At 44.8% G+C, this 14,591-nt stretch overlaps 1 protein-coding gene and 1 non-coding gene across 4 annotated transcripts in view; one reads left to right on the forward strand and one right to left on the reverse strand.

Moving 5' to 3' along the window:
- The first annotated feature begins 11,958 nt into the window (after positions 1-11,958).
- The window catches only part of LOC139233633 (phosphatidylinositol 5-phosphate 4-kinase type-2 beta-like), a 139,446-nt gene continuing 136,813 nt past the window's right edge, over positions 11,959-14,591 (forward strand). For 2 of the 3 annotated variants that reach the window (XM_070864038.1, XM_070864041.1), the window contains exon 1: positions 11,959-12,090. In XM_070864038.1, coding sequence (XP_070720139.1) covers positions 11,959-12,090 — 132 coding nt within the window. Of the gene's footprint in view, positions 12,095-14,591 lie in introns of all 3 variants that reach the window. The other variant, XM_070864042.1, reaches the window with a different exon arrangement.
- Positions 13,502-13,574, reverse strand: trnac-gca (transfer RNA cysteine (anticodon GCA)). Its single transcript has one exon. It is a non-coding gene; the product is annotated as a tRNA-Cys (tRNA).

A 14,591-nucleotide genomic window follows, 5' to 3' on the forward strand; every position in this document is an offset into this window, starting at 1 on the left:
GATCGCCCTTCGTTTGGCAGCGCTCTCTTCCCCATCTAGTTCATTGGCCACGAAGTATTGGTCGAGTCGCTCCACAAAAGTTTCCCAATCATCTCCCTCCAAAAATGTCTCCAGGATACCCACTGTTCTCTGCATCTTTGGGTTCGCTATCTGTATCTCGTCACCAGTTGTAGTATGCAGAGCAAGAGTCAAACTGAACATTGTGAGCTCAAAGTAAAGTGTGACCGTAGTCTTTTATTGCAGGTCTCCAGAGTGCCTCTCCAACCTGTGAAGCCTTCTTAAATACCTGTGCTCCCAAGGGATTATGGGATCCCTTGGGACTCCGGAGAATGAGCCCTCTGGTGGCTGTACAGAGTAAATACCAGTCCACATATATAACAAATGCCATATAAATACAAGTTGTTGTTGTTATTGCATGTTTTCCATTTACAATACTTGCATTTTGTAGTTGAACAAGTCCATTCAATGAGGTGAAAGGCTTTATATAAATGCACATGCTTTCTTTCTCTCTTTAAGCAAACAACATTGGGCATCTATTGGTATATATAATAAATCATTTCTTAATGTCACCAGTACCAACAAGTCACTCAAATGTTGCTGAGTAGTCCAAGCTTCATGAAAAACTTCTATTGAGATGTAGAATTCTTTCCTTTTTCTCTCTGACTTCATATGCAACAGGCAGCAGGCACAGCTGTCCAATTGCCCAGTGGGTAAATATTTCACTCTGGGTATCACTAAACCAAAGCAGCATTTGGGATTACAGGTTGAACCTCTCTGGTCCGGGACTCTGGTCCGGACTCTCTGGTCTGGAAACATCTGCGGTTCGGCATTAACTTGCGGAACTGCTGCTTTCTTGGCACTCCCGTGATGCTCAGCATCTCACTCTGTTTCCTCGTTGTGGAATTGTGGGACTTGACAGCACAGTGAAGGGGCGTCAGACCCGAGACAGACAGAGAAATGACCAATCACCAACATTCCCCGCCTCTCCTCCCTTACTCAGTGATCACCAGCACTGACCTCCCGTGTTCAGAAAAATTCTCTGTTTCGGCACCAGTTGGGTCCCGAGGGTGCCGGACCAGAGAGGTTCAACCTGTACATAGTATTTACAGCACAGAAACAGGCCATTCTACCAAATTGATCCAGGCTGGTGTTTATGCTCCACATTAGCCTCAACCCACCCCTCTTCATCTCATCCTATCATCGTATCCTTCCAATTATTTCTCCCTCATGTGTTTATCTAGCTTCCCCTTAAATGCATCTATGCTAATTACCTCATCTACTCCCTGTGGTAGCGAATTCCACAATCTCACCACTCTCTGGGTAAAGAAGTTTCTCCTGAATTCCCTATTGGATTTATTAGTAACTATCTTATATTTATTGGCGCTAGTTCGTTTCGTGCCTGCAAGTGAAAACATCTACCCTATCAAACCATTTCATAATCTTAAAGGCTTCCATTGGATCCCTCAGTCTCTTTTGTAGAGAAAAGAGCCTTAACCTGTTCAATCTTTCCAGATAGGTATAACCTATCTGCTCTGGTATCATTCTAGAAAATCTCTTCTCCAGTGCTACAATGCCCTCAATGGCCCTTTTGGCTAGGAAACTGGGCGGTTCTTGTTTCTGATTAATATCCAGTAAACGTGCAGGTTGGTGGGTGGCAGGGGGGGCGTTGGTTTAGAATAGGATTTGCAAGATAGTCCTTCATAGATGGATGCCCTGCCAACACTCATTACCAAGACTTGGGTTGCAAATGCCAATGAAACTCTGCCACCCATCGTAAGTCAGCACCTTCAGGGTAGGGAAACAGTGTAAACAATTAGAGATTCTGCTGAACTAATCAGGTCTGAAGGTATTTTCCACCAATCAGATAATGCACTTCTTTGACAGTTTTTGTAGCAGTCTCAATCAGCAGTTCCCCAGTCTTGATTAAATGTTAAGCCCTGCTGTCTCAGCACTTAGTGCGGGGGCCATGTATCACCCTGTGCACTCCTGGCAAACAGGAGTCATTACTTAACTGAATGCACACGCGCAATCTCTTGTCAAATCAAGGAACTTTTATTGTCATAAAGACAAGATCACATGATTGAATCTGTCCACTTCTCAAACTATTCTCAGGTTATCCTATTTTGTTATGTGTCAAGTATTCAAATTGGTCTTTCAGCCCATTTGGCAGTGAATTTGCGCCTTCGTGACTACAGATCTTCAAGCAATTTTGCATACGTCAAAACTGCAGCCTTAATTTATTTTGCATCGAACGTTGTTGCTGAGGTTAGCAGAAAAAGTTCCACATCAGATCCCAGAAATGACAAGCCATTGCATGTTCTTCCCTTGCATTGGCCCTAAGCTCTGGAATTCTGCCGGTCCCCAAACTGTTCCGCCTCTCTACCTCTCTCTCCTCCTTTAAGACGCTCCTTAATACCTAAATAAGTGTCAAGTGATACATTTTGGTAGAAAGAATGAGGGGATGAACTATAAACTAAAGGGTACAATTCTAAAGGGGGTGCCTGAACAGAAAGACCTGGAGCATATGTGCACAAATCATTGAAGGTGTCAGGGCAGGTTGAGAAAGCGTTTTAAAAAGCCTACGGGATCCTGGGCTTCATGAATAGAGGTTTCGAGTAGAAAAGTGTGGAAGTAATGATAAACCTGTATAAAATACTGGCTCGGCCTCTTCTGGAGCACTGTGTCCAATTCTGGGCAGCGCACTTTAGGAAGGATGTGAAGGTCTTGGAGACATTGCAGAAAAGATTTACCAGAATGTTTCTCAGGATGAGGGACTTCAGTTGCGTGGATAGACTGGAGAAGCTGGGGTTGTTCTCCTTAAAACAGAGAAGGTTGAGAAGAGATTTGATAGAGGTGTTCAAAATCATGAGGGGTCTAGACAGAGTAGTTAGAGAGAAACTGTTCCTATTGGCAGAAGGGTTGAGAACCAGAGGACTCACAGATTTAGGTTGATTGGCAAAAGAACCAAACGCGACATAAGAAAAAACTTTTTTCCACAACGACTGGTTAGGATCAGGAATGCATGGCCTAAAAGGATGCTGGAGGCAGATTCAATTACTGCTTTCAAAGAAAATTGGATAAGCACCTGAAATAAATTTTTTTGCAAGGCTATGAGGAAAGGCCTCATAAAAGGCCCAGCGGGAGCTCGAGAGACAGCGGCAGTTGGTGAGAGGCGGGAGCAGCGTCGGAGCAGCCTATAAAAGGCCCAGCGGGAGCTCGAGAGCCAGCGGCAGTTGGTGAGAGGCGGGAGCAGCGTCGGAGCGGCCTATAAAAGGCCCAGCGGGAGCTCGAGAGCCAGCGGCAGTTGGTGAGAGGCGGGAGCAGCGTCGGAGCGGCCTATAAAAGGCATACTTGTGCAGCTGCAGCGGGAGAGAAAGCAAAAAAGAAGTAGAAAGGAATCAAAAGGTGACGTCACAGCCAATGGGGTAAGTGATTGGCTGGTGATTGGTGAGTAGCTTTTCTTTTTCTTTTTATATCAGTAAGTAAACTGTAACATTGTTATTACCAATTTAAATGTATCTAAGGGTTAAGGCATGGCAGGAGAGCTCGGTCATGTGATATGCTCCTCCTGTACCATGTGGGAATTCAGGGACACTTTCGGTGTCCCTGACGACTACGTGTGTGAGAAGTGTATCCGCCTCCATCTCCTGACGGACCGCGTTGCGGAATTGGAACTGAGGGTGGATTCACTCTGGAGCATCCACGATGCTGAGAATGACATAAGTGGCACGTGTAGTGAGTTGGTTTTACCGCATGAGAAAGATCCACAGCCAGCTAGGGAATGGAAGACCAGCAGGAAGAGTAGTACAAAGAAGGTAGTGCAGGGGTCCCATCTGGTCATCTCCCTGCAAAACAGATACACTGCTTTGAGTGCTGTTGAGGGAGATGACTCATCAGGGGAGAGCAGCAGCAGCCAAGTTCATGGCACCGTGGCTGGCTCTGTTGCACAGGAGGGCATAAAAAAAGAGTGGGAGAGCGATAGTGATAGGGGATTCAATCATAAGGGGAATAGATAGGCATTTCTGCGGCTGCAATCGAGACTCCAGGATGGTATGTTGCCTCCCTGGTGCAAGGGTCAAGGATGTCTCCGAGCGAGTGCAAGACATTCTAAAAAGGGAGGGAGAACAGCCAGTTGTCGTGGTGCACATTGGTACCAATGACATAGGTAAAAAAAAGGAATGAGGTCCTACAAGACGAATTTAAGGAGCTAGGAGCTAAATTAAAAAGTAGGACCTCAAAAGTAATAATCTCGGGATTGCTACCAGTGCCACGTGCTAGTCCGAGTAGGAATCGCAGGATAGCACAGATGAATACGTGGCTTGAGCAGTGGTGCGCAGAGAGGGATTCAAATTCGTGGGGCATTGGAACAGGTTCTGGGGGAGGTGGGACCAGTACAAACTGGATGGTCTGCACTTGGGCAGGACCGGAACCAATGTCCTAGGGGGAGTGTTTGCTAGCACTGTTGGTGAGGAGTTAAACTAATATGGCAGGAGGATGGGAACCAATACAGGGAGACAGAGGGAAACAAAAAGGAGACAAAAACAAAAGACAGAAAAGAGATGAGTAAAAGTGGAGGGCAGAGAAACCAAAGGCAAGAAACAAAAAGGGCCACTGAACATAAAAGGGCTGCAGGAGGGGTCAAAACTAAAAATCATGGTTTAAAAACTAGGATGAAAACACTCTACCTAAATGCACGCAGCATTCGAAATAAAGTAAATGAGTTGACGGCACAAATCATTACAAATGGGTATGATTTGGTGGCCATTACAGAAACATGGTTGCAAGGTGGCCAAGACTGGGAATTAAACATACAGGGGTATCTGATGATTCAGAAAGATAGGCAAGCAGGGAAAGGAGGTGGGGTAGCTCTGTTAATAAAAGATGATATCAGGGCAGTTGTGAGGGATGATATTGGCTCCAATGAACAAAATGTTGAATCATTGTGGGTGGAGATTAGAGATAGTAAGGGGAAAAAGTCACTGGTCAGTGTAGTTTATAGGCCCCCAAATAATAACTTCACGGTGGGGCGGGCAATAATCAAGGGAATAATGGAGGCATGTGAAAAAGGAACGGCACTAGTCATGGGGGATTTTAACCTACATATCGATTGGTCAAACCAAATCGCACGGGGTAGCCTGGAGGAAGAATTCATAGAATGCATACAGGATTGTTTCTTAGAACAGTATGTAACAGAACCTACAAGGGAGCAAGCCATCTTAGATCTGGTCCTGTGTAATGAGACAGGAAAAATAAACGATCTCCTCGTAAAAGATCCTCTCAGAATGAGTGATCACAATATGGTTGAATTTGTAATACAGATTGAGGATGAGGAAGTTGTGTCAGAAACGAGCGTACTATGCTTAAAAAAAGGGGACTACAGTGGGATGAGGGCAGAGTTGGCTAAAGTAGACTGGAAAGAAGGACTAAACGGTGGCACAATTGAGGAACAGTGGAGGACTTTTAAGGAGCTCTTTCATAGTGCGCAACAAAAATATATTCCAGTGAAAAAGAAGGGCGGCAAGAGAAGGGATAACCAGCCGTGGATAACCAAGGAAATAAAGGAAAGTATCGAATCAAAGACCAATGTGTATAAGGTGGCCAAGGTTAGTGGGAAACCAGGGGATTGGGAAAATTTTAAGCAACAGCAAAGAATGACTAAAAAAGCAATAAAGAAAGGGAAGATAGATTACGAAGGTAAACTTGCGCAAAACATAAAAACAGATAGTAAAAGCTTTTACAGATATATAAAACGAAAAAGAGTGACTAAAGTAAATGTTGGTCCCTTAGAAGATGAAAAGGGGGATTTAATAATGGGAAATGTGGAAATGGCTGAGACTTTAAACAATTATTTTGCTTCCATCTTCACAGTGGAAGACACAAAAACCATGCCAAAATTTGCAGGCCACAGGAATATGGGAAGGGAGGACCTTGAGACAATCAGTATCACTAGGGGGGTAGTGCTGGACAGGCTAATGGGACTGAAGGTAGACAAGTCCCCTGGTCCTGATGAAATGCATCCCATGGTATTAAAAGAGATGGCGGAAGTTATAGCAGATGCATTCGTTATAATCTACCAAAATTCTCTGGACTCTGGGAGGTACCAGCGGATTGGAAAGCAGCTAATGTAATGCCTCTGTTTAAAAAAGGGGGCAGGCAAAAGGCAGGTAACTATAGGCCGGTTAGTTTAACATCTGTAGTGGGGAAAATGCTTGAAACTATCATTAAGGAAGAAATAGCGGGACATCTAGATAAGAATAGTGCAATCAAGCAGACGCAGCATGGATTCATGAAAGGGAAATCACGTTTAACTAACTTACTGGAATTCTTTGAGGATATAACAAGCATGGTGGATAGAGGTGTACCGATGGATGTGGTGTATTTAGATTTCCAAAAGGCATTCGATAAGGTGCCACACAAAAGGTTACTGCAGAAGATAAAGGTACGCGGAGTCAGAGGAAATGTATTAGCATAGATAGAGAATTGGCTGACGAACAGAAAGCAGAGAGTCGGGATAAATGGGTCCTTTTCCGGTTGGAAATCAGTGGTTAGTGGTGTGCCACAGGGATCAATGCTGGGACCACAACTGTTTACAATATACATAGATGACTTAGAAGAGGGGACAGAGTGTAGTGCAACAAAATTTGCAGATGACACTAAGATTAGTGGGAAAGCGGGTTGTGTAGAGGACTCAGAGAGGCTGCAAGGAGATTTGGATAGGTTAAGCGAATGGGCTAAGGTTTGGCAGATGGAATACAATGTCGGAAAGTGTGAGGTCATCCACCTTGGGAAAAAAAAACAGTAAAAGGGAATATTATTTGAATGGGGAGAAATTACAACATGCTGTGGTGCAGAGGGACCTGGGGGTCCTTGTGCATGAATCCCAAAAGGTTAGTTTGCAGGTAATCAGGAAGGCAAATGAAATGTTGGCCTTCATTGCGAGAGGGATGGAGTACAAAAGCAGGGAGGTCTGCTGCAACTGTATAAGGTACTGGTAAGGCCGCACCTGGAGTACTGCATGCAGTTTTGGTCACCTTACTTAAGGAAGGATATATTAGCTTTGGAAGGGGCACAGAAACAATTCACTAGGCTGATTCCAGAAATGAGGGGGTTACCTTATGATGATAGATTGAGTAGACTGGGTCTTTACTCCTTGGAGTTCAGAAGGATGCGGGGTGATCTTATAGAAACATTTAAAATCATGAAAGGGATAGACAAGATAGAGGCAGAGAGGTTGTTTCCATTGGTAGGGGAGACTAGAACTAGGGGGCACAGCCTCAAAATACGGGGGAGACAATTTAAAACTGAGTTGAGAAAGAATTTCTTCTCCCAGAGGGTTGTGAATCTGTGGAATTCTCTGCCCAGGGAAGCAGTTGAGGCTGGCTCATTGAATGTTTTCAAGTCAAAGATAGATAGATTTTTAACCAATAAGGGAATTAAGGGTTACGGGGAGAGGGCGGGTAAGTGGAGCTGAGTCCACGACCAGATCAGCCATGATCTTATTGAATGGCGGAGCAGGCTCAAGGGGCTAGATGGCCTACTCCTGTTCCTAATTCTTATGTTCTTATGAAAGGTCGGGGGTGTGGGACTAGCTGAAGTGCTCTTGCAGAGAGCTGGCACAAGCTTGACGGGCTGAATGGCTTTCTTCCATGCTGTAACCATTATTCTATGATTCTATGATACTCAGCTGTGTCTCAGTGGGCAGTACACTCGTCTCTGAGTCAGAAGGTTGTCAGTTCAAGTCCCACTCCAGGGACTTGAGCACAAAAATCTAGGCTGACACTCCAGTGAAGTACTGAGGGAGCCCTGCACTGTCGGAGGTGCCGTCTTTTGGATGAGATGTTAAACTGAGGTCCCATCTGCTCTCTCAAGTGGACATAAAAGATCCCATGGCACTATATCGAAGAACAGGGAAGTCATCCCTGGTGCCCTGGCCAATATTTTTTTTTTAACGATAAGGGAGTCAAGGGTTATGGGGAGCGGGCAGGGAAGTGGAGTTGAGGCCATGATCAGGCCAAGATCTTATCGAATGGTGGAGCAGGCTCGAGGAGCCAAGTGGCTTACTTCTGCTCTTATTTCTTATGATCTTCTTATGTTCTTATGTTATACTTCACCTGTCCTAATATCTCCTTATGTGGTTTGGTGTCAGGTTTTGTTTGATAATGCTCCTGTGAAGCACCCTCGGACGTTTTACATTAAAGGTGCTCTATAAATGTAGGTTGTTTTTGTGCCGTACAACTTTAGTGAAAGTGAGAAAAAGAGAAGAATGCCCACAAGATCACAAAATAGATGCAGGCGAGGAAGGCCGTTTGGCTTATCGTACCTCATCCACCCAAAAGAAACCTGATAATGCTCCTAGTCATAGCGTCCTAGTGGTTCTTAAATAATTTCAGGATTTTTGCCTCCGCTGTCCTATCTGGAAACCCATTCTGTGTGTTCATCACTCCTTACAGGAACATAGGAACAGAAGAAGGCCATTCAGCCCCTTGAGCCTGCTCCGCCATTCAATGGTTGATGTTTATCATAATTCCATCCACCCGCCTTGACAATGCAATGAAACCTCCTGACATTAGTCTTAAATTTTCCCTTTGCTGGTGCAAACCCATGCCCCACTGTCATGGTTTCATTTGTAACAGCAGCTTTTCCTTTACTACACAATTTATTAACTTATAGACCTATTTGAGGTCCCATCTCATCCTTTCAAGGCTGAAGAGCCCAAGTTTTCCGGTTTCCGCCCATAAGTGAGAGGTGATCTCATTGAAACGTTTCAAATTCTTAGAGGGCTTGACAGGGTAGACGCTGAGAGGCTGTTTCCCCCAGGCTGGGGAGTCTAGAACCAGGAGGCATATAGTCTCAGGATAAGGAGTCGACCATTTGGGACTGAGATGAGGAACATTTCTTCACTCAGAGGGTTGTGAATCTTTGGAATTCTCTACCCCAGAGGGCTGTTGCTCAGTCGATGAGTATATTCAAGGCTGAGATCGATAGATTTTTGGACGCCAGGGGAAATCAAGGGATATGGGGATAGGGTGGGAAAGTGGAGTTGTTTTAGAAGATCAGCCATGGTCTTATTGAATGGCAGAGCTGGCTCGAGGGGTGTAGAGCCTGCTCCTGTTCCTAATTCTTATGTTATTATAACTCAGTCCTCTGACTTGAGGAATCAGACTCTCCTGGCTTGAATTTCTCCCCTGTGTCTCAGTGACTAAAACTGGACAAAGTACTCAAAGTGCGTTTTGACCACAGATCATGGAATCATAGAAATTTACAGCACAGAAGGAGGCCATTTGGCTCATCGTCTCTATGCTGGCTGCAAAAAAGTTATCCTGCCCAATCCCACTTTCCAGCTCTTGGTCCATCGCCTTGTAGATTACGGCACTTCAAGTGCTCATCCAAGTACTTTTTAAATGTGGTGAGGGTTTCAGCCTCTACCACCCGTTCAGACAGTGAGTTCCAGACCCCCACCATCCTCTGGGTAAAAAAAGTTCTCCTTAACTCCCCTCAAATCCTTATTAGCAATTACTTTAAATCTAGGCCCCTTAATTATTGACATCTCGGCTAAGGGAAATAGGCCCTTCTTATCCATGGGAATGGTGGCATAGTGGTTATGCTAATGAAGTAGTAATCCAGAGGCCTGAACTAATCATCTGGAGACATGAGTTCAATCCACACGGCAGATGGGGAATTTAAATTCAATTAAATAAATCTGGAATAAAAATGCTAGTATCAGCATGTTGTTACAAACCCATCTGGTTCACTAATGTCATTTAGGGAAGGAAATCTGCTATCCTTACCCGGTCTGGCCTGTATGTGACTCCAGACCACATAATGACGTGGTTGACTCTTAACTGCCCCTCTGAAATGGCCTAGCGAGTCACTCACTGCTACAAAGAACAGTGGTTTTCAAGGGCAATTAGGAATGGGCAATAAATGCTGTCCTTGTCAGTGATGCCCACATCCCAGGAACAAATTTAAAAAAAAAACTCTATCCAGGCCCCTCACACATCTCAATTAAATCTCCCCTCAGTCTCCTCTGTTCCAAAGAAAACCATCCCAGCCTATCCAATCTTTCCTCGTAGTTAAAACCAGATCACCATGACATCCTCAAATTTAGACTCAATTGACAATTCTATACATATGTTAAAAGTGTGAATCCACTGACACTCACCAGTGCCGCATTGGAGCCACCATTCTGGCCTGGTGTGTGAAACATATTGCTATTTATAAACACATGTATGTTCAATAAAACTGACCATTGACTATATATGTGTTTAGACATAGCAACTCACAACATTCTATGTGATGAAATAAAAGCGTTCGATTCATCAGAAAAGCTTGCATGGATTGAGCACCTTTGTCATGTCTCTCAGAAACAACCCTGAGTGCTTCATATACAATGAATTAGCTTAAAAACACAGCTACTGTCGTTATGTGGCAGCCATTTTGTGCACAGCAAAATCCCATAAACATGCAATGAGATAAACGTCAACTTGTCTGTTTTTGGTGCTGTTGCTGTCCGAGAGGGATATTGACCAGCATCCAGGAAAAGCTCATTGTCTTCCTTGAAACAGTGTCATAACGTCCACCTGATATCCACACAAGTGCACTTTCCACCAGGTCAGTGATCAGTAGCTAGAATCACCAAATTGTACAGTGCAGAAGGAGGCCTGTCGAGTCTGTGCCAGCTCTATGAAAGTGCAGTCTAATTTTCCCCATGACCCTGCAAATTAGTCCTCTTCAAGTACATGCTCAATTTCCTTTTGAAATTTCCTATGGAATCTGCTTCAACCACTCTTTCAAGTAGTGATTTCCAGAACTTAACAACCCTCTGTGTGCAAAAAAATCTCCTCATTTCACCTCGACTTCTTTTGTCAATTATTTTAAAACTCTGACCTCTGGTTAACAACCCGCTTGCCAGAGGAAACAGTTTCTCCCTAACTTGCTCTATCAAAACCCCTCATAATTTTGAATACTTCTATTAGGTCTCCCCTTAACCTTCTCTGCTCTGAGGAAAACAAGCCCAGCTGCTCCAGCCTGTCCACATTACTGAAGAACTCTGGTTAATGTCATTATCATCATAGGCAGCCCCTCGAAATCGAGGAAGACTTGCTTCCACTCTAAAAGTGAGGTCTCAGGTGACTGTACAGTCCAATACGGAAAGTACAGTCTCTGTCACAGGTGGGACAGACAGTCGTTGGAGGAAAGGGTGGGTGGGGGAGTCTGGTTTGCCGCACGCTCCTTCCGCTGCCTGCGCTTGATTTCTGCATGCTCTTGTTGACAAGACTCGAGGTGCTCAGCGCCCTCCCGGATGCACTTCCTCCACTTAGGGCGGTCTTTGACCAGGGACTCCCAGGTGTCGGTGGGGATGCTACACTTTATCAGGGAGGCTTTGAACCCACGGCCGCTCTGAATGGCTCAAAGGTTTACGTTTACAAATCAGTTTAGAAATGTTGAGAGGCATTGGGGCGCGGTGTAGCCTGCCCTTGCCATGTACGAGCATTTATACTTACCGTCGTTAGTTTGTAAAAGATACCAAGTGATAATTAGCAGAACAGTGATGGTCGATACTGGTAGGTGGCAGTGTTTTTTGTCCTGTGGAAGAGGCTGATGTTCATTTTGGCTGTAGAAGCATCTTGCAGCAGCAGGGGGAGCAGCCTTAGTGCTTGGAGAAAGAAGCAGAGAGAGAGAGAGAGAGACAGACAGACAAGAGACATTCACAGGGTTTTTTGGTTCTCACCCGTCCACTTCACAGGAGCTACCATGACATTCTCTGCCTGCCCTCGCAATGTACCATCAAGCACAGCGATCTGAAGAATAAGAATGAATAAATAAGAGAGAAACAAGGGAGGGGGTGGGGAGGTGTTGCAAAAGGATAATATTAAGATTTTTTTCTGTTTCTTGTATTTGATTTCATCTTTTTTTGAGGGGGGGGGGGGTGGGGGAAATTTCTTTTTTTTTACAAAAATGGCAGCCAACTGCACTGCCAGTGCCAGCAAGACTAAAACCAAGAAGAAACATTTTGTAGCTCAGAAAGTGAAGCTGTTCAGGGCCAGCGAGCCTATTCTCAGCGTGCTGATGTGGGGAGTCAACCATACCGTGAGTAAGATCAGATCTGTCTTATTTCTTGGAATTATTGTGATGTAGTTATTCATTGAAAATGTACTTTGCTCTGTGTGTGAGGTCCTGGGTCTTGGAGAGATGGCTTAAGATGCTGAAATTGTCTTAGCATTTTCTTCTCGGGCCTTGATTTAAGATTGTGCATTGATTATGTTTTTGGGGGGAGGATATTGGGGGTGAAAAGAAACTAGATTAATTTCTATTTTTGAAGTTTAATTTGATCTGGTCTTGGTTTTCTGAAGGAGGGTTTGGAGCTGAAGGCCTGTGTTGGGCTTTTAAGGGGGATATTTTTTCTGAGAGGGCAAGACAAGAAAAATACTGAACGATAAATACATATTTCTTGCTGGACATTATTTTTTAATAATGTGAATTAATTGGCATTGTTTTAATTTCTCAATTGATTAAAAAAAAAGGAAGAAATGTGTATTAAAAAAACATTATCTGAGGGAGGAATTTGGCTTGAGTGTAAAAATGATAATTTATTTTGATGGGAGTTTTAAAAAACATTTACTGGGAGATTTTAGCGCGATTTTTTTTGTTTTTATTTCTGGCTCTTGTGAGGAGTTTAGGCCCCTCTCAAAAAAAGGAGATTTTATTTTGATTAAATTCCTTCACACTCTCACACATTTTTTGGCGCTGGTTTCTTTGGGGGGGGGGGGAATTTTCTGTGCTTTTCTGCCTTTCGGCTCTCCCCTCCCTCAGTGGCGGGCCCGTTAACTCCTTTCCTCACACACACAAGTGGAGCTTTTTACACCAAAATTATTCATTATCGTAAAGGGGAGGGGGGGGGGGGGGAAAGAAAAGGTGATGTATTGATCGTATTATGTTTTATCTGCGGCTTTTTAAAATTTGTCAAAAAATGCCTCCTCAGCTGCTCCTTCACCCCGGCAACCGTGCCCCCGAGGGCGGCCTGGCTGCACAGGCGAGACCGCAGGCTCCAGCGGCCTAGCTCCCTCCCCTCCACCGGAGCTTTTCTTTTTACATGTTTAGCAAGAACTGTGCAAACTTATCTCGGGAGGCATTCACATTTCTCATCTTCTTCCCCCCCCCAAACAAACAATCAATCCCAGCAGGTTAATGAAGCAGTGCCACAATTTTATTTAAAGTCAGTATTTGTATTTATTTATTGTTCCTATATGTGTATTCTTGGAACAGTTGTGTGGGGTTTACGGTTTGTAATTGGCGTTTCAGGGCGAAGGGGGCTGCCAGATAGTTTTGCGGCACTTCCGAGTCATTTTCAAACCTGCACCACCATTCTATAAGATCATGGCTGATCATTCCCTCAGTACCCCTTTCCTGCTTTCTCTCCACATCCTTTGATTCCCCTTAGCCGTAAGGGCCGTATCTAATTTCCTCTTGAACATATCCAATGAACTGGCATCAGAGGGACAGGGGTCACCTGGATTTGAACCAGGGACCTCTTGGATCTGCAGTCAAATGCTCTACCACTGAGCTATACCCCCAGATTCTCCTAATTCTTATGTTCAACACGTGCTTGCCACTGTGCGCGGTGGTCCGTGGAAGAGTTCCCTCCCTCTGCGTATTGCCCGCTGCCAAGATGGGAGGAAAAGCAATGTGTGAGGAGGACACCAAAAAGATCTGCAAAAGGATGAGGGGGGTGACTTATGAGGAAAGGTTGAGTAGATTGGGCCTCTACTCATTGGAATTCAGAAGAATGAGAGGTGATCTTATCGAAACGTATAAGATTATGAGGGGGCTTGACAAGGTGGATGCAGAGAGGATGTTTCCACTGATTGGGGAGACTAAAACTAGAGGGCATGATCTTAGAATAAGGGGCTGCCCATTTAAAACTGAGATGGGGAAGAATTTCTTCTCCCAGAGGGTTGTAAATCTGTGGAATTCGCTGCCTCAGAGAGCTGTGGAAGCTGGGACATTGAATAAATTTAAGACAGAAATAAACAGTTTCTTAAATGATAAGAGGTTATGGGGAGTGGGCGGGGAAGTGGAGCTGAGTCCATGATCGGATCAGCCATGATTGTATTAAATGGCGGAGCAGGCTCGAGGGGCCGTATGGCCTATTCCTGCTCCTATTTCTTATGTTCTTATGGTCATTGAGGAGGCGATAAAAGTTCCTCACGGGGCGACGCGCGCCTTGCTGCTAACGTGGCAACCGCTCCCTCTTTTTTATATAATGCGTCGAAGGATTTTTTTGCTAGTCGAGGGTGTTTAAAGCCAATGCAGTTGAGCTGGCACAGACCGGCCGTGATCTCATTGAAAGGCAGAGCAGGCTCGAGAGGCTGAATGATCCACTCCTGTTCCTTATGTCCCCAGTACAGATCCACCATCCCTCATCAGGGGGCCGTGGAGCAAAGCAGTCGGGAGGTTTGTCTGCGACACTGGGAGTTGGGATGTAGAACTGGTGTCCTTTTGGATAGATCGATGGGTTGGGCTGGGGGTGCGGTGTAGCCATAATATAAACAGCTAGCCCTTGGTAACTGGGCTCACCCCAGTGATATGTG

The sequence above is a fragment of the Pristiophorus japonicus genome, chromosome 21 (genome assembly GCF_044704955.1).
Source record: "Pristiophorus japonicus isolate sPriJap1 chromosome 21, sPriJap1.hap1, whole genome shotgun sequence".
Lineage (NCBI taxonomy): Eukaryota > Metazoa > Chordata > Chondrichthyes > Pristiophoridae > Pristiophorus > Pristiophorus japonicus.